This window comes from Rhinatrema bivittatum, chromosome 2 (assembly GCF_901001135.1).
Source record: "Rhinatrema bivittatum chromosome 2, aRhiBiv1.1, whole genome shotgun sequence".
In the NCBI taxonomy this organism is placed as follows: Eukaryota; Metazoa; Chordata; class Amphibia; order Gymnophiona; family Rhinatrematidae; genus Rhinatrema; species Rhinatrema bivittatum.
Window position 1 is genome coordinate 290022604 of NC_042616.1, and position 20330 is coordinate 290042933.

At 44.5% G+C, this 20330-nt stretch overlaps 1 protein-coding gene across 10 annotated transcripts in view; it reads right to left on the bottom strand.

Moving 5' to 3' along the window:
* ARPP21 (cAMP regulated phosphoprotein 21) overlaps nt 1-20330 on the bottom strand; it is an 896408-nt gene that overhangs the window by 80220 nt on the left and 795858 nt on the right. For all 10 annotated transcript variants that reach the window (XM_029589611.1, XM_029589613.1, XM_029589614.1 and 7 more), the window contains one exon: nt 12224-12350. In XM_029589611.1, coding sequence (XP_029445471.1) covers nt 12224-12350 — 127 coding nt within the window. The remainder of the gene's footprint in view (nt 1-12223; nt 12351-20330) is intronic.

Sequence of the window (20330 nt, forward strand, 5' to 3'; positions counted from 1 at the left end):
CAAAATATTATGATCCAAAATCAAGGTCCGCAAGGCCATTCCCTGAATGAAGGCAGAGGTGAGAGTGAAGAACCAATGTGCTGTAAACAGTGACCCTGTTGTTTTACTAGCTCTGTGTTCCTGGCGGGTCATGGACTTGTCTAGCAGGACTCAAGAAAGAAAATTATCAAGTAAGAATAAATATCGACTTCCTTTTCTTCCTGCTGAACCAATCCTTGCACATGGGAGTTAGCTAAGCTGCTCCTTACAAGGGAGGGGGAAAGAAAGAGTCTTAAGGATTCCCACCCCCCTAAAGCCACGTCTGGCTTGGCCTGTACATCCAGTCTATAGTATTTCGCAAAGGAATGTAAGGAAGACCATGTAACTGCCTTATAGATTTACTCTGAGAAGGCTGATGATGCCTCCGCCTATGATGTATGCGGAGAATAGCCGGCTCCTACCTGTCCATAAGTGGGTAGGCTGAAGTTATTGTTTCCTTGATCCACCTAGCTATGGAGCCTTGGGAGTCTGCTTCCCCCTTCTGGGGGCTGCCAAACACCACTAAAAATTAATCTGCTTTTCTAAAGGAGTTCCTCACCTTTAGGTACCTCAAGACAATATGATGCATATGCAGTAGATGTAGGCTGATATTTTTTCCCCGATATTCACTGCTCCTAAATGCTGGGAGTGACACTTACTGATTTAAGTGAAACTAGAAAATCAGCTCGGGTGGGAAGGACAGTACTGGCCCAAAAGTGACTGAGTCCTGAGAAAAAGTCAAATAAGTGCCCTTACATGAGAAAACCTATAGTTCTGAGATGCGCCTAGCTAGAAACCAGAAATATATTTTCTGGGAAAGGTTGTTGGAGTCTTAGTGGCTCAGAGTGGAGCTTCCCCAAGGCCTAAGGACCACATTAAGATCCCATTATGGGACTATTGGCCTAAAGGAAGCCAGATGCATTTTAACCCCTTTAGAAATCATACTATGTCTGAGTGCGCTGTTACCTAGGTGTTTTAATTCGTCCCTTATAGCATGATATAGTTGCAACCTGTATTTTCAGAGAATTAAGACCTAATCACTTGTCCAAACCACTATGAAGAAAGTTCACTATTTGCAAGATATCTGATCTCCGATGGAAGACTTTGTGACTGTGGCAGAACCCTTCAAATATTTGCCAGATTCTGATATATGGTAATGATGTAGAAGTCTTATGTGCCTTTAACATGCTTGATTTTACTGCTGGGGTGTTACGATTCCTCCCATAGCTGGAGCTATGGGAGGCCTCTCACCTTTCTCTGGAGGCTGCTCTGAAGCCGGGGCCTCACCTGATCTAGTTGCCCAGGTTTTGCTCCATGGCCTGGGAGGCCTTCGACGTCCTTGGGGCCTGCCTGAGGCCTGCTTCAGTCTTCACCTGGACTTCCTGGTTTGGGCCCCGCCCTTCTCCCTAGGGGTCAGCCCGCAGCTCTTCTCCCCAGTTATAGGGCCAGCCAGGTGTGGCCCATCTGAACTCCTCCCAGGGAGTTGCTTGTTTCCTGTCCTATAAAAGGACTTCTTCTCTCAGTCCTTGCTTCGGCAAGGGGCTAGTCTACCTAGGCTATGTCTTCCTGTTTGTTCCAGTGTTCCTGATGTGTCCAGTCCAGATGCCAGCATGTGGGACCCATGCCTCCGAGAGTCTTCTCGTTGCCTTGCCTAGTTCCGACTCTGGAGGTTCCGAGGGGTTTCCACTATTTATTTATTTATTTTAAATTCTTATATATCGAATTCCTGTATGGCATACAGATCACACCGGTTTACAATGCAACAGAACAGTCGTGTGGGAGCGATACAAGGAACATTTGAGACGTTAGCAACTTATTAAAAACAGGTACAAGTAACAAGTAACATTAACAACTAGGAGAGTAGGTAACTTCGATACAAAGCAAATTAAAAATAGACAGAGTATAGGACGACAACACAGAATGGAGGTAGATTAGGGTAGGGATACATTCCAGTAATGGGAACTGATCAGGGACTGGGGAGTAACTGGGCAGAGGACACGTGCCAGAGGGCGCTGGTTGGGGAAAATTATGGCTTCTGTTCAGAAAGTAAAGAGATTACTGGTTGCATTCTATGAGTAGGTGGGGAGTTGTGAGTGCGGTGGACTCTTGTCTGGGGAGTCACTGTCCAAGTCCAAGGAGAGGCTTCATCGAATGCTTAAGTCTCCGGAAAAGCTTGACTGAAGAGCCAAGTTTTAAGTTTTTTCTTGAAAGACTGCGGGCAGAGTTCTTGCCGGAGATCTGGGGGAAGCGTGTTTCAGAGGGTAGAACCTGCTGTCGATAAGGCTCGCTTTCTTAAGGAAGTTTTAGAAGGAGGAGCATAAAGTGAGCCTTTGTATGCTCTTCTGACAGGTCTTTCACTACCCTGTGCTAAGTGATTTTCCGCTCCCTTGGACTTCCTGTGTGTTCCAGTGTTCCCTGATGTGTCCAGTCCAGACACCAGAATGTGGGACCCATGCCTCCGAGAGATTCCTCGTTGCCTTGCCTAGTTCAGACTCTGGAGGATCCGAGGGGTTTCCACTACCCTGTGCTAAGTGACTTTCTGAGCTTCTCCCGCTCTTCTCGTGATCCGCGACCAGCCTCCTGGCTGTGTAGGGCGTGTAGGAGACAGTGTGGTCCGTGACCAGCCTATTGGGTCCACCCTTTTATGGTGGGCTGTGTAGGGCGCCTGAGGGTCCAGCTCATACCTCTTGTTCCTGTCTTCCTCCTGAACTCCACTGTGCCTTGCTCCAAGTTCCAAGTCCTTGCTCTGACTGTTTCAGTCCTGTGCCTTCATGACCTCCGTCCGGCCTGCTGCTCCTTGCAGCAGGTCTGAAAGGGCTGGGAACGGTCAGAGGACCATTCAGAGACCACCATAATGTTGTGGTCTCCCGGGGCGGGTAGGTTGGCGGAGTGGCCAAGACTTGGACTGTCTTTACCACCACAAGGGCACACCTCACTTCTCTTCCACCTAGAGAGCCCTGGTATGCCAAGCCTCGAGTGCTTGCTTGAGACTGACGCTAGCCATAACATGGGGAGTATCCCCTCCCATGCAGTCATGCCCTTTTCAAGGACCAGGCCATAAGAGAGAATAGAGACAGGTCTTCCATCGGAACTGGTAAATTCCACAGCAGTCCACATTCCCTGGGCAAGTTTAGAGCACTTACATTTAGCAACCTTATTAGATACAGGTACCAAAGGCCTCCTTGGCTAGTCCAGGGCCACCAGAATGAGCAATGAGGGATAGTCCTCTATCACTCTGCCTATGAGACGCCCTGATGGTAAAACACACAGCAGACTGTGTGTTGGCCAGGGACATAGGAAAGCATCTATTTCACTGGAGTTTCTCTCTGCCCAGGAGCCCAAGAATGTTTCAGCTTTGGCATTTTCATGGGTCGCCTTTAAGTCTATGCCTGGCTGACCCCACTGATCCACTATCATTTGGAAGGCCTCTAGGCTCAGTTCCCATTTACTTGGGTCTAGTCTGTTTCTGTTGAGGAAATTGGCCAGGAGATTCTCCTTTCCCACAATGTAAGCCATTGAGAGGAAAAGCACATGCTCTTCCACCCATTCGCAAGGTGTAGGGCTGTGGGTACCCCCTTGTTTGTTGATGCATGCCACTGCTGTGGCATGGACTGACAACTTTGACCACCTGGCCTCTTTCAGTGAAAGAAATTGTTACAGAGCAAATCTGATAGCCATTGTCTCCAGCCTGTTTATCGACCATAAAGCTTCTTCTGCTGTTCAGTGGCCTTGGATTTGTGGTCCCAGCAATAGGCTTCCAAACCCCATAAGCGGGCATCTATGGTTACAATGATCCAGCTGGAACACTCTACGCTTACTCCATTCTGTAGTTTAGAAGGCCTCTGCCACCAAACCAGACATCTTACCATGGGCTGTAATTGAAGCTAGTAATTCCAAGAGGCGGAGGACCAGCCCAACAGTAGGGACTTCTGCAAAGGACATGTGTGTGACATATGTGTGCCCTGGTCCATTGGACCAGGTCTAGAGATATTGCTAGAAGCCCCAGAAGCTGGAAATAGCCTTTGGTGCTCAGAAAGCACCCAATGTAATGACTAACACTTGATCCATCAGTTTAGTGACCCTGTTTGGAGATAGGGTAACTGGCCCCCTCTCTTCAACAATCCAGAAACTGGGATGGTTCTAGGTTGCTCTTTGCATAATTTATTACCAAACCTGACTGCTGTAGGAAATGGACCATGACCTCTGAAGCCTGATGGCTCTCTTGGGCTGATTTGGCCCTTTGAACCAATTGTCCAGATAAAGGTGCACCATTATACATTTGTGGAGGACTGCTGCCACTATCACCATGACCTTGGTAAAGGTCCTGGGGCTGTCACTAGCTCATAGGGTAGTGCTGAAACTGATAGGAAACTCAAACGCAGGATATGAAAATATTCCTCTGGGAGATACAGGAAGGCTAGATACTCTCCTTTTCTTACTGCCACCATAACTGAGCAAAGCATTTCCATTCTGAAGAGGATATATGGAGGCATTTACTGACTCATTTTAAATCCAGAACAGAATGAAGGAACCATCCTTCTTTGGTACCACAAAATAGATTGAATAAGTGCTTTAACCCTTTTCCTGAGGAGGAACTGTGACTATAGCCTGGAGGCACTGTAGCTTCATGAGAGTATCTGGGATCAATTGCTCTTCCCTTGACAAGGAGGAGATTATCTTAACATATTAAATGTTGGCAGCAAAAGACCAAATGGTCCATCCAGTCTACCCAGCAAGTTACTTATGGTAGTAACTGCTGCTTCTTGCAGGTTACCCCCATGCTTTCTATTTAGGGTAGTAACCGCTGCTCCATGCAGGTTTCTCCCAAGCCTTCTGTTAAGGGTAATAACTGCTGCTTCATGCTGGTTATCCCCAAGCAAAAATTTTGCATCTATAGTTAATATGGATTACTTTTTTTTCTTTATTTCCATCCTCTAGCCTTCTTCCTTCTGTGAGCCCACATCCAGTCCACCCATGCAAATGGAGTAGAAAGAAACTGCAACACTGGGGGCCTGTTTTGTCCTGCAGCCCATGCACTTCCTGCCTCTATAGAAACATATAAATGATGGCAGAAAAAGACCAATCGGCCCATCTAGTCTGCCCAGCAAGCTCCCACACTTATTTTCCCATACTTATGTTTCGTCAGTCACCAAGTTCAGGGTCCTTATTGGTAACTGTTTGATTCATGGCATCAAGAAGGGATGCTAGCTGCCATAGTGCTGGCTATGCATTCCAGCTGTGGTGATGCTTACTCTGCTTCTGTCAACAGCAACATTTTTTTTTTTTAACCATTGTGTGCACTATGTCCAGCCCCAATAAGGCAATGTGGTCTTGCTCATTTTCCATTCCTCTGTGTTTGAAATCTCAGCATCCCCAGAGAGCATGCTGTGCAGAAGCCCAGCTTTGTGCTGTCTGTAGTTTTTTTTTTTTTTTTTTTTTACAAAGAAGCTGGGGGTGGGGGAGGGGGGGGGGGGACAGAGAACTCACAAAGACCAACCCCTTTTTTGTTCATCTAATAAACTAAGTAACTAATTTGGAAAGTCTACAGACCCCTAAAGGATCTGGGATCACCCCTAGGATTCCTGGGAGATAGGCTTCCACTAGGGAAATCAGTCCCTAGAGACTGCTGTCACAGAGCAAATAGAGCTCCACCGTGCTGGGGCCAACTCTAGACTCTGGAAGTTTGTATGACCAGTTCTCACTTGTCCGCAGCTGCAGGAGACAGACTACTAGCAGTGGCCTGGTACCATATCTCCCTTATAGCCCAGAGTGAGGTCATAAAAGAGGTGTGTCCTCTGCTCCACCAACTGTGGGGCAAAGAAATCCCATCCATAAGGAATGGTCTAGAAGGAAGAAAGGGAAGCATGCATTTTTACCCACAGTGAATCGAGGCAAAGCACCATATAACTTTGAAAAGTGCCCTTAACTCTATACGTGTCATTAATTATAGCATTTCAAAAACACATTTAGAAATTATGAACTTGTGACATAAAAACAGAGTAGACTAATGGAACATGTTGCTTGTTTTTAACACATTTTGATGCCTTCTGTCAAGTCACAGAAAGCTAATATATTAGGACTACAAATATTTAAGAGCTCAATTGAGTAAATCAGATATATTCATATTCTTGAATTCATATGCAGCAATTTTCCAAAGCCAGATATCTGACGTTATGTATTAATTATATGATATATTAACCCAATTGGTACTCTTTTTGTCAGACTATCTAATGTTGCCAGCAGTTATCTTGCAAACACGGAAGACAATTCTGCTGTTTAGTTACACATGTAGAAAGGTATAAAAATTAGTAACGCCAATCAAACCAAAAGGTGGCAAAAGCATTCCTTCAGTGTACATTTGTAGCCAATTCTGTGGTGCAATGCAAAACAAATATGGTCTGCAAATTGAAGCACTGCACCAATTTATTCATTGTTGTGTGCTTGAAAAATTGGCCAAACTGATAATTTCAGAAACCCTTGTGGTACTCATGTTTTGAGTAAAAGGTTACTCTGTAGGGCTCGTTTCAAGCGTCTGGCACAGGAGAAAACTGCATTTTGCTTATTCAAAATAATTCTATTTTTATTGATTGGGGAAAGCATTACTGGATTGGGGTGATTTCAATAGGTACTGCCGTTTTTTTTCAAGACCGACACCTTTTAATCCATGCCTACTATACTACTGAGATGGGCTAACGTTAGAGTGGGGATAGAACTTGTAAGAATGCACATTATTTTAGTCTATTTGTCACAAGAAAGCTAATAATCAGCAATATGTTTCGCGTATAGTATTTGGAAGGTTACTGCATTTGTTAACAACATAAAACAGTTGTCACATTCATTTCTGCATTAAAGACTGAGGTAGGTACTAGACATCAATCACATTGATAGATGTACCAATATAAAAAAATTATGGAATATTGACATTTACAGAAATCTTGGCATATGCGTCATAGGCTTGATTAAATTTCCTTCAGATAATTCATATGAAGACTAAATCCTGGCAGATATAGAATCTTGCTACAGGCATTTTATCCTAGATTAGCAGCACCTTTCACAGTGCAAAACAAGTGTGCTCAATGAGGAAAGAAAACAGTGACGAGTTTGCTGGAAACAATCAATCATAATATACCACTATCGGGAGAACATGAATCCATCAAAACAGGCATAAACCAAACTCCAGCATGGCAGCTTTTCAAGGAAAGCTTTTACTTCTCTGCATATTCTTTTGATCAATCATTGCCATATAGCTGCAAAATGATATATTAATATAAAAATAATGGTAAAAGTGCACTATAAAACTCCAGTTTCCTTAACAAAAAGAAGCAAATTCATATATCCAACAAGGTTTTATTTTCTTCACTATAGGGATTCAAACACTGATGTTATTAGTTGCGTAGTAGGGATGTGCAGACCAAAAGTTTATGTTCATAAGTCCATAAGTCGAAAGGGGGGGTCAATTTCGGTCAATATGGACATATGGAGAATTCCATAAGTTGAGTCTATGTCCATACGTGCACCGGTTCCTGACCCTCCTCCTGACCCCCCCTCCTGACCCTCCTGACCCCCCCAAGCTGGCCAAAAGTTCCTTTTGGGTCCAACGAGGGTCCCGGAGCGAACGCGCGGGGAATCACGTGACGTCCGCGTCACTCCGACGTGACGCCGACGTCGCGTGCTCCTCGCAAAGGAGTACAGAAATGGCATCCTGACTCCCCGCTGGACCACCAGGGAGTTTTGATAAGTCTTGGGGGGGGATTAAGGAGGGTGAGGGGTTTATAAGTCTTGGGGGGGGATTAAGTCTTGGGGGGGGATTAAGGAGGGTGAGGGGTTTCCAACTTATTCAACATAGCTATGTTGAATAAGTTGGAAATCCGATCGTTTTCGCCTCATCACTTTTTTAAGTTAAAAAAAAAAAAAAAGTTGCGTTTTACATATAAGTTCAAAACGAATGCACACCCCTATTGCGTAGTATGCAGAAAGGGAGTACAGGATTAATCTGCCAAAAAATAAAGGAGTTAATAGGAAAACCAACAAGAGCGACCTCATTAATTGCAAAAAGCTTACATCTTTAAAAATTTGTTAGCCTTATAAAAAAGTATCCTCTTCATGAATTACTTCCTTGATTTTTTTTTATAACTTATTGCAAGTTATAATGTAAAAATAAGCTGCTCTTGCCTTATTTACTGTTTAGTTTATATGTGAAATGATGTGATATCTCGATCGAATGATGGTACACAAAAGCAAGTAAATAAATAAATAAATAAATTTTAGTTTTGTATTATAATTGAATTTTAATGCAGCATGTAAGGATTTCAATCATAATACTTAGCATCTTCTAGCAGAAAGCCCCAGTGTAACTATATACTAGGGATGTGCAGGCCAAAAAATGATGTGTTATTTGGAGCAAATTTCTGTGTCATTTAGATTTTTTCTCAGGTTTTTAGTTTTTTCAGTTTCAGAAATAGTGCAGACTAAAAATAATAGAAGAATAAACACAAAATTAAATGTTTTTTTTCTATCATTTCATTTTGAAAACATGAAATGATATAGATGTTTCAAATCAATGCACATCTCTATTTTATACAGTACATTATGGGCTGGATTTTCAACAGATTACGCACGCCGGGCCTATTTTAAAAAGGCCTGGCGACACGCGTAAAGCCCCGGTCATTTACCGCTGTGTTAGAGGATCGCGTGCCGGCATGCTGCCGGCGCACGCAACCTGCGCCTGCCTCCAGGCAGGCACAAATGGTAAGGTAAGAATTTGGGGAGGGTTAGAGTAGGGCTGTGGGGGAAAGGTTAGGGGAAGGGGTGTGAAAGTTAGGTTAGGGTGAAGGGAAGGGGAAGGCAGAGTAGCTCAGCGCAAGCAAGGTGCACAATTGTGCATCCCCTTGCGTGCACCAACCCCTGATTTTATAACATGTGCGCAAAAGTGCCAGGCTTTCTCAAAGGGGCTGGCTGGGGGGGGGGGGGGGCAGAGTCTAGGCGGGGAGAGGCAGGCAGGGACAGCGCCATTCGATGCTGACTTGGGGAAGTGTGTGCTGGCAGCCGGCCAGCAGGCAGAGATTGCTGCTGCTCCAGAGGTACAGTAAGTAATAAAATAAAAAATTTGGGAACATTAGGTTAGGTTTAGGGGTGGGAAGGGGAAGAGGGAGGAAGTTTAGGTAGGGGGGTAGGGAACTGGGGGAGGCCTGATTGCATCGCTGCGCGTATTTAGCGAAAATTTGAACCCCGCGTGCGCCGCCTCCCCTGTGCGGGCCAACCGCACGGCCATCAGATTTTATAACATGTGTGCGCCAGTGCACGCATGTTATTTCATTGGCGCATCCATGTGCAGGCACCGGGAACCTCACTCACGGAGATGGCTGCATGCTTCTTTGAAAATAGACTCCTTAGTTGGGAAGTGCAGTCAAGGTACCCAGTAAGGAGATCTGTCACCTGTTGCCTATTACGCCTGTGAATATACCAAAGCCCTACCACGTTTTGAGCGGGTTAACCTTTCATCTCTCCCTGGGAGCTTGACATAGCCCTATCACTGCTCCTTGCAAGTTTGTTTCATTGTTTTCTGAATCCCATGTTCCTTCCTACATATATTTTGAATCCTCTCTCTCCCCTACCCTACCGTTACCATCTTTATCTGTCAAACACGATTGCTTTCAGATTTGGTTAATGGGCAAACCAGGAATGGATTAGCCTGTTTGGTTGATCTGGGGTTAACTAGCAATTCTACCCAGAATGGAATATAGTAGTCAGAGCAGGTCTAGCCCATTTGTTCCACAGCGTATATGGGTAATATTATTTTTTAGATGAAGTTGTGTTCATGCTTTGAATTCTACCTTCAACATTTGAATTCACTGGGGTGAACCGGAAGATATGCGAGTACTTCCAGCTGGTGCATGCTGACTGGATTTTAAAAGCCACTTGTGTAGGAGCGTATCTCCCGGTACACACACACACACAAGTGAGAAAGCCCAAAAAAGGGATGGGGCATGGGCGTTCCAGAACTTTAACATGAAATGTGTACATACGTATTTACGTGCACAAGAGCACGCTGGGGTCCCCCCCGCTGCGTAACTTTACTATTCCTATGGATGGTGTGTAAGTAAATGAAATAAAAAAATCCAGTCTAGACAGCAGGGTTTTAAGGATCAGGGCTAACAGAGGAAAAGGAGACTATTAAACTAGGGGGGTTGTGAAGTCCTATTCTGTAAACCACTTCGGAAATTATAAACTGCTTTTATGCATGGTCACATAGGGCCTCATTTTCTAAGCGGCTCGCACACGAAAAGTCCCTTATCGCGTGCGATACCAGGATGGGGGCGGAGTCGGTCCCAGAAGAGGAGGAGTCAGGGCATCACCGGGGCCGACTCTGCGCTGACGCCGCAGACAGCGAAAAGGTAAGGCCCTTTTCGCGTCCTATTTCGCTCCCAATAGCTACACCTCCTATGGTGGTGCTATTGGGTGCGAAACCGGCAGCGATCGCACCGCGACGGTGCGATCGCTGCTGGCTAGTGCAGGCCCGCCCCCCGTTTCGGCTCCCCGCCCCTCATTTCCTAAAGTATCGGCAGTGCGCGCATGTTATAAAATCGGGCGTAGATTTATTTGCGCCGGGTTGTACGAACAAATCTACTCCCGCATGTATCTTTTAAGATCTGGCCCTAAGTGCATAAATGGGATTTTTAAATTGTTATGACAGTATGTTACATTTACAAACATAACTTTTGAACATTACCTCCTAAAAGGGTAATTTTCAAAAGAATTTACACATGTACATTTAATTGCAATTGTAGCAATTTTCAAAAGCCATTTACTCGTGTAAAGTGCACTTATGCGAGTAAATCCTATGGACAATTCAATGACAATATTGTAGCAATTTTCAAAAGCCTCCTTACATGCATAAAGTGCATTTACACATGTAAAACCCAGTTTTAAGCATGTAAATCCTTTTGAAAATCAGGCCCTAAGTTTGTACCTGAGACGACAGAGCTGTTTCAGGCGGCCATGGAAGCTAATGTTTCCAGCAAAACTGCTATTTCATATCTAGCCTCTATGGCAGCACGTATCTTTTGCAAGCAGAGGACGAATTACATATATGGATGACATGTGAATTTCATCAGCTAATACAATTCGCAGGCACGAGTCAAAACCAAACAAAAAAAAGAGAAGTGCACTGTTCCACGATATCAACGACCATACGCGTCTGATTATATGGAGAGCTTTTCCACTCTAGGCGCACAGCCATTTTTTCCTCAGCAAGAGTGAAAGCAACATTCTGAATTGGAAAACGCATACCAAGCCCCACTTGTTTCCGGCTGAGCCATATCATTTGTGTTGCCTATGACACAGTTAGAAAAGAGACCGGTTCACTGTGAGACCTGCTACTCACTCTCTTACAGTGTAACGGCCCCCCTTCCAGCTGCACATCACTGCAGAGCCCATGGACAACCCTGCATCTTTGCGGGCACAATGGAGGTGGTTTGAAAACACAGCAGCATATCAATTAGGGTAAACTACAGAACCTCAATTAGTTTCTTTTGTATCATCTCAACTTTAATGGACGACTGAAGGTTATTTTTAGATCTCTCTCTCCCCCCCTCCCCTTCTCTCATTCTTCTAGTGCTTACTGTGTGAAATACTTCTACACTGTCAAATACTTCTAGGCCAGCCAAAAAAAACAATATACAATTGCACTTTGTCACTTTAACTGCTAATGACTAATATAGCCGCCTCTTTGGAAGTTCACATAAGACGTATTAAGTTTATGCTTTAGTCATACCTTTGGTTAAGTTCTAAAGTGAACTCAGCACAATGCTGTGAGATGCTAGGAGGACTCACTTTATCATTTTATCTTGCTGTACACGAAATATAAGATACCATATGAATATTATAGGAATCTTCAAAAGGATTTACAGACCTAAAACTCAAGTTTTATGCATGTAAATGGCCTTTTGGAAATCGACTGGAGGGCTTATACACTCAAAACATATGCATGAAACCTGATTTCATGTATACTTTTGTGCATAGCCACAAGACGTACTCTGGCACTTTCAGACAAACAATTCACCATCAATCTTTAGCAATGCTAGGTTTCAAAGTTGGTAAAAAAAACAAACAAACCCCGAAACAAAAAAAAAAACCCCAACCAATGAATGGGCCTATCAGTAACTACCATTCAGTAGAAGAATTTTTGTGTAATACGTTAAATTACCTGCTTGCTGTGCAGTCTGTGGCATTTGCTGACTCCTCTGTGTACTGTACTGAACTGAGGCCATAGGTCGGTACTGCTGAGTTGCTGAGGTAGGGTATTGACCAGATGAGTAGTAATACACAGGCATCTGTTAGAAGCAAAGGAATCAACAAATTCCCAATTACAGATCATGCAAATTAAAGAGAGAAAAAAAAAAAAGACGGATATGACAAATTGGTTCAGAATAACCAACAGAATAATTTAATTTTATGTTCGCAAACATGTGCGGCTTAGGCTTTATTTCTTTATTAAATCAAGGTGTAATCAGGTATGCAAATTGTGAAAGGGAGAAAACCCAAGGGAATGGCAATAGAGCAGTCAGATAATCTATCCGTCCCAATTCCTCATCTCCAGCTCGTCTCCCCTGCATCTGTTCACATTTTAAAATGCAGCATTAGCACAAAGTATAAAAAATAGAAAAATCTCCACCCCTAAAAATACAAGTTAACATGTTTGATTTTAAACTATCGGATGACAGTATACTTCCTTGTTTTGACTAAGATTAGAATAGAAAAAAAAAAAGACACTAGCTTTTCAGCCATATAAGCAAATGAAGTACAGAAAAAAACATAATATGAAACTTTATAGCTCCTGTAAGGAACTATCTAAATGTATGGTTTACTAGAATTGAAGCTATTTGAAACCACAGTCAGGTCGATTTTAAAAGCATTGCTCGCACAAGAATAGCCACATACGCTCATATGTGGGCCGCATTTGAGCAATGCGGATTTTAAAAAGCCTCAAAATACATGCGTATATATTCTGTGCACTTGTGAGGAATAAGGGGATGGAAAAGGGATGGGGCACAGGTGTTTCAACGCCGGGCCAAGACTTATGTGCGTACCTCTGTATTTTAAAACCGAAAACCGCAACGCATGTATACAAGATATGCAGGTAACTTTCATGCTGCTCCTGACGAGGAGCTAGTCTGTAGATCTCGAGTTTTAGGGCTTATAGAACAGGGTGAGGGGTCCAGGTCAACCGAGCGAAATGCAGGATGAAGAACTAGAGGGGGGTCGGACATTAACCGGACTAACTGGTGGACTAATTGGAAAACTGGTAATGTGCCTCGCGCGACCATGATTTAAAATCCGCTGACAAATGTGCATAAAAAAAAACCCAACAAAGTCCTATGGAAGCCAAACAAGCGCTAGCTGTGCTCAAGTAACCTCTTACAATTAGGAGCATACTGACGCGCGGTTGGTGTATTTTTTTTGCAACACATGCACGCACGATGAAAATTCCAGCATATCTTCACTCATGCGCGATATCCACATGTATGGGCGCACGCACTCATTTAAAAATTACCGTCAGTGGCTATTAAGCACTTTAAGGGTCTGAGTTACATAGGGGTCGATTTTAAAAGGAGAGTGCGCGCACACACACATGGATGCGCCGATTTTATAACAGGCGTGCACATGTTATAAAATCCAATAGCTGCGCACACATGCACGCCGGACTTTAAAATCTGCTCGCGCATGTGCGGGTGGGCCTGCGACTCGTGTGCGCAAGGGGGAAATTTTAAAAGGCCACGTGTGGTGATGGGAGTAGGGCTTACCCGGTTTCCTCCCAGTCTGTCCAATTAAGGAGCAGACTGGGAGGGAACTTCCCTATAACCCTAACATTTCTACCCTTTCCCCGCTCCTCTCCTCTCCCGACCCCTAGCCCCTTCCTAGCTACTTACTTTTTGTTTGTTCGATTACTTACTGCTCCTGGGGATCATAAGTAATCTCTGCGCCGGCCGGCTTCCCTGGGACAGCTATGAATGGTGCTGTCCCGGCCTGCCCCTGCCCAGACCACCCCTTTGGAGAGGCCCGGCACTTTGGTGCGTAATGGGGTTTATGGACGTGGCCGGGCCCTTCTGAAAATGCATGCGGAAGGCCCGGCCACGCGAGTAACCCCCCTGTTTTTGTGTGTGTGTGTGTGGCCCTTTTAAAATCAGGCCATAAGCTTTTTCTCAATAGACACAGAATTAGAAAAAGAAATAACCCTTTAGTGAATCAGGCCTTAACTGTAAAAAAAAAAAAAAAAAAAAAAAAGTACCGTACTTAAGAAAAGGGCTGGAGAAAGCCCTAGTGAGAGAAATAAAAATTAGCTGGACAATTTTAAAAGTACAATGCATGCCAAAGCCGGGAGATACAAGTGAGACTTGCTTGGCACCCGCCATGCAGATTTTAAAACCGTGTATCTCCCGGTATGCGCATAAAAGGTTTTCTCACCAAAAAGTAAGGTGTTTGGTCTAGGCGGAGCATGGGTGGGAAATGGGCAAGCCAGGTCTATAGCATGAATCCAGCACGTAAGTATTTACATGCAGAAACACGCGCTGGAATCCTCTACTGCGTAACTTTACTTTTGCTATAGCGGCGTGTAAGTCATGTAATAAAAAAAATACGCTAGTTAGCGGGGTTTTAAGGGTTGGGGATAATAGGGTGAAAGGGAGGCAAGTCAGCTAGGGGGTTTAGGAAGTCCTCTCCTTTACTGGGGCGAACTGGGAGCATACTGGGAAAAAGGCCTATTGCATCGCTGTGCGTACCTACTAAAATTCCCCTACTTGCGCACTTGAGACGGCATTCGAGCGCACATGCACACGTCAATATAAAATTGTGCACGCACAGCCGATTTTATAACATGTGCGCACATATATGCACATACACACGTGTGTTATAAAATTGGCACATCCATGTGCCAGCAAACGTGCTCACTGGTCTTAAATTTTACTTCTATGTTTATAGATGAACAAAATGTTTACAGGAAACTTAATATATTTTCACAAATATATCATATGTGTAGTCCTGGGTGGAATAGGGGATTCCCGGAAAGTTGGAGCAGTGATGTCATGCATGTTGGTAGTTTGAGCCTGTTGCATAGAGTAGTCCAAGTGGACCGACAGGTTCGTACCAGAATATGGTGTTTGAGATGTACTGGAACCATTATTGGTGCCAAATGCACAAGGGGGTTTAAAGATGGGACTCCATACCATTCCAGGAAACACTGATACGGTACATACGAGGAAGTGGAGAGTAACCAGTCTTTTATGTATCTGAGAGAGCAGGCTAGATTATAGTTGAGTAAATTCGGACATCCCATGCCCCCTGCCTGTCAAATTATTTTTATTAGACACGGTGGGATTTCTTTTTAACATTTTAAATCAGCACTTTATTATTTCATCTTAGCAGTGATAAAGAAAAACAAACCATTTCTGTTTCATTTGGTTTGAGTCATCAAACTGCTGTTCCGACAGAGACAGGATCCCTTGAATTATCTGCTGTAGACAAGTTGTAGTCAGTATACAATATTTCCAAATAAAATGAAAACTTTCAGCAATTGGGCTGGACTGCTGACTCTTGCACACTGCCATGAGGGCGATCAGGGTTCCATTCCTGAGCTTCCAATTCCAGAATTGACTGGGGATGTTGCAGAGGTAGGAGGATGGAAGGAAGTCCCAGGCATTGCACAGCTGTGACACTTAAGAGCTGAATTTTAAAAAAGAGACGCGCAAGCCAAAATCGGGAGATGGGTTCACATTTAGCACATGCGTGTGCCCATCCGATTTTATAAAGTGGGGAAATGTGCACGCACGTGCCAATGTGTGCACATTACACATCAGAGAAAAAGGGGGCATGGTATGGGCAGGGCATAGGTATTCTGGGACATGGCCATGAGATGTGCGCTCAAGTACTTATGTACCTGGGCACGCGCCCAGGCTTAGTGCTGCGTAACTTTACTGCTGCTATGGAGAAGTAAAAAAAAAAAAAACTGGCATCCCTGAAGGGTCTGAGGTAACTGGAGGGAATGCAGGCTAAAACACCAGGGCGTTTTGGAGGACCTAGCTCTAGACTGAGCGAACTGGTGAAATTGGTCATGATGTGGATATGCACCTGTTATAAAATCCCCCCTTCTTGCTTGGCTCAAACCTGACTTTATAAGGCTATGCTTGCCCATTTTCAAAATGTAGGTGCACGCATAGGCGCGCCTAAGCTATTTTATTACGTTTGCGCATATGATATACAATTGCCATGTCTCTGGGTGCGCGCCGACGCACATGGATACCTGTGTGCTCGCATTCCGGTTTGAAAGTTATTGTTGGACTCTGCATGCATGCACATACCAGGCACTGGAGGAAGCTGCAGTTTGGATTGTTACTGGAATGCTTAGGCTAGACAAGCATGAGGTGGGCTGAAAAGGGTTGAAAAAATAGCTGTGAATGAAGTGCCACAGCCACATTAGGAGTCGGTTCTGATTTGAGCTGGAAGCCCAAAAGGAGAAGGAAGGAACTGCTGGGTCAAAGAGAAAAAAAAATAATTGCAAAAAAAAATAAATAATTAGTTTTGCTTATTAAAACACTCTGGAATTAGAACATTAGATACTGTTATGCAGAAAGACACAAGGAAAGAGGCATTTTCCATCACAATGGGCTCAGTTCACTCCCTTTGTTTTGGATCCCAGAGGACACATATCTTGTGCTATTTGGGTTTTTGCTGAATAGCAACTTTTCTGAAAGGGGATATTCAGGAGATATTAGTGTCCAAAAATACACTCATTGTTTGAAAAACATATTTAGAGCATACATGAAGCAGACTTGTATAGATGATCAATTAATGCCTTCCTTTCCTTTCCATTCAAGGACCATCCTACAAAGGATTATTCACCAACAAATACATGTGTATTTTTTCAAGCTCCAGAATCATCAAACCTGAACATACTTACTCTTGACTGATGCTGGAATAGTTCTGAAAGGTCACTTACCACAGTTCTAATTTTCCCATTTTTGGCTATGGGAGTGACTTTGACACTCCTTTCCTTTCATGGCACAAGTAGAAAACCTATCTAAAACAAGTTGTGCCATTTTACTCTTATCACATGCCATGAGAAGGAAATTGAGAAAATCTTCAGTTCTGTAAAAAAAACAATGGCTGCTGATTTTATGGGCCAAGCCACATTTAAAGGAGCAGTGTGCCACTTTCTAGGCAGAAGGTCACTGCACTTGTCTTTTATAACCATTTGGCCAGCCCCTACATCCTGCATAATCTTTCTGCCAAACACTATCACCATCTCTTCCCATCCTCCCTCATACACACAGAAGCAACACACATACGGCTGAATTTAAAACAGGCACGTGCGCAAATACTGGCACTTAGTGCGTGGTCAGGCCCTGCACACATTTTCAAAAGGGCCGGGTCATGTGATTAAGTGCCGATACGCACACAAGTGCCGGGGCTGAAAAAGGGGTGGGCCGGGGGGGGGGGGGGGGGGGGCATGATCTGGGCGGGGCAGAGGCCAGTCGGTATAGAGGCCATTAGCTGCTGTTGCATGCAGATTACTTCTGCTCCAGAGGAGCAGTAAGTAAGAAAACAAAAAAAAAAGTAAGTTTAAATGAAGGATTTAGGAGGTGGGGAGGAGAGGGGAAGAGGGAGGGAGTTTAGGTAGGGGGGTAGGGAAGTTCCCTCCCAGTCCGCTCCTTAATTAAACACCAACATTACCTTATTATTTTGATGCTTAAAAATTATTTTAGCCTAGTTATATTATAATACTTGTACATAAAACACTTTTCCATGATGATCCTGGATGCCATCCTGGATACCTTCCAGGACATGGATCAGGGAGTTTATATCCAGTGACAAACAGTATTTTTAAGCCTGAGACATGTTCAGGTCTGCTCTAAGGTGGTAGAAGCATTGGTCAGGGACTTGTTTGCAGATGACTGTGCACTAGAGTAGCCCATTCACTAGAGGTTAGACATCCAGGTTTGGCCAAATAGCTAGATGCTTTGGGCTCACCACCAGCCTGAAAAAACCAAAGGTCATATACCAACTAGTTCCCTTTGAGTCCTATTGTCAAGCCCACAGTTTTCATTGAGGACATAAAACTGAACACAATTGACAAATTATGTTATCATGGAAGCATGCTTTCTAATACTGCCAATGTTGACAATGAGATTATACAAGGCATTTCCAAGTCAAGTTCTCTCTGGTAAATTCTGTCATTGTCTATGATATGAAAGAGGAGTGAGACTACTCACTAAGATCGAAATATATGAGGCAGCAGCACTGTCCACACTGCTGTACAGATGTGAATCTGACCACAGTCACTTCAGGCAACTTCCATCAGCATTCCCTGAGATCTATCTGCAATATAAAGTGGCAAGACAGAATTTCCAACAGAGGTCCTTGAAAAGTGGCAAATTTATAGCCTTGAATGGATATATAGCCCAGACCACCGGAATACCTTAAAAAACAGGTCTAGCTATCTATTCCAGTCCACCTTAAGAGATACCCAAGAAGACACCCAAGAAGATACCAGGTCAGAGAATGGTTTCGTACGAAGGGAGATAAAAACCAGGCCCAAATAGAAACTAGAAACCCAGAACAGGAGGAGACAGCTTCAGGGAGTATACCAAGCCCTGTACATATGAACGTGTGTGTAGAAGCTGCTAAGGAAAGCAGGCTTTGTGTGTTTTCTGTTTTGTATATAATAAAGTTGTTCTTTTCTTAGAAGCTGAAGTCTAGGCTGTTTTCTGCCCTCTGGCACCTCCCTAGCATTGAAGCCCAAGGCTGTCCCAATGCTATTACATATGGTGGCAGAGGTGGGATATTTGTCTATCTCTACAGTGATTAAGGCAATTTTCAGGCTTCTGGCTTGCCTGCAGCAGCAGCAGCAGCAGCAGTAGTACCCAGCAGCTGTAGTTAAAGGGCCTAACTCTGCCTGGACAGAGAGGGAAGTTTTAAATTAGTTAGAACCAGACAGGCCGTGTGTTGTTTTTGATTAAAAAAAGAGAAAAGAGATTATTTTTATGTGCATGGGGGGGGGGAGGGGGTAGAGTGTTCCCTGAGGACAGAAAGTCGCCTAAAGGATCACATATGTCCAGGGAATAAGAAAGAAAAATAATATTACTTGGGCTGGAAAAATGTAGACTAAGTCAACAGATTCATATAGGGGCGGATTTTAAAAGGCCCGCGCGCCGGCGCGCCCATTTTGCATAGGCCGCCGGCACGCGTAAAGCCCTGGGACGCGTGTAAGTCCCGGGGCTTTCAAAAAGGGGAGGGAGGGGGCGTTTGTCCGGGACGGGCCCGGGGGCGTGGCGCCGGCCCGGGGGCTCCGGACCAGCCCCCCGGGACCGGAGGACGGAGAGGGGCGTGCCGGCCGACGCACGCAAAGGTAGGGGTGGGTTAGATAGGCCGGGGGGTGTGTTAGGTAGGGGAAGGTGGGGGGAGGGCGAAGAAAAGTTCCTCCGAGGCCGCTCCGAAATCGGAGCGGCCTTCGGAGGGGAACATGCAGGCCGCGCTGGGCTCGGCCGCGCGCAGGTTGCAGAAAGTGCACCCCCTTGCGCGCGCCGACCCCGGATTTTATAAGATAACGCGCGTATCCAATAAAATCCAGCGTACTTTTGTTCGCGCCTGGTGCGCGAACAAAAGTACACGATCGCGTAGTTTTTAAAGATCTACCCCATAGGGTCTTGGCTTACTCCTTGGAGCTTCCTCTTCATTCTGGGCCTCTAGCATTTTTTGTGCTTAGGTTTTATTTTCCGCCCCAGGGAACCAACCCCTGACCTGGTTTCCATGTTGAGTATTTTTTAAGGTGGAATAAGCTAGATAGCTGGACCCAGTTATTCAAGGTGTTCTGGTGATCTGGCCTGCACACTCCTTCTCATTAACACGGAAGGAATGATAGTGAAAGTTCAGCTTTGTGGATAGGCCATGCCAATGGATGGAGAATTCCAGAATTCCCATATTTATGCTCTATGGCCAACTGAAAAGTGGATACAGAGAATACCACGTTAGAGTCAAGGACACCCTCAAGTACAACCTTTTAATCTGTGAGGTAGACCTCAAGAGTTAGAGAAAATAGCCTTGGGCTGTGTGTAAGTATGCTCCTAATTTTAAGAGATTAATAGAGCACAGCTAGTGCACATGGGTCTTCCATAGGACCTTGCTGACTTTTATGCACATATGACAGCGAATTTTAAGATATGCTCTTGCAAGGCACATTCCCAGTTTTGCAATTAGTCCACCAGTTTGTCCATTTAATAGTGAGGTCTTTCAGACCTCCCTGGTTCTTCATCCTACATGCC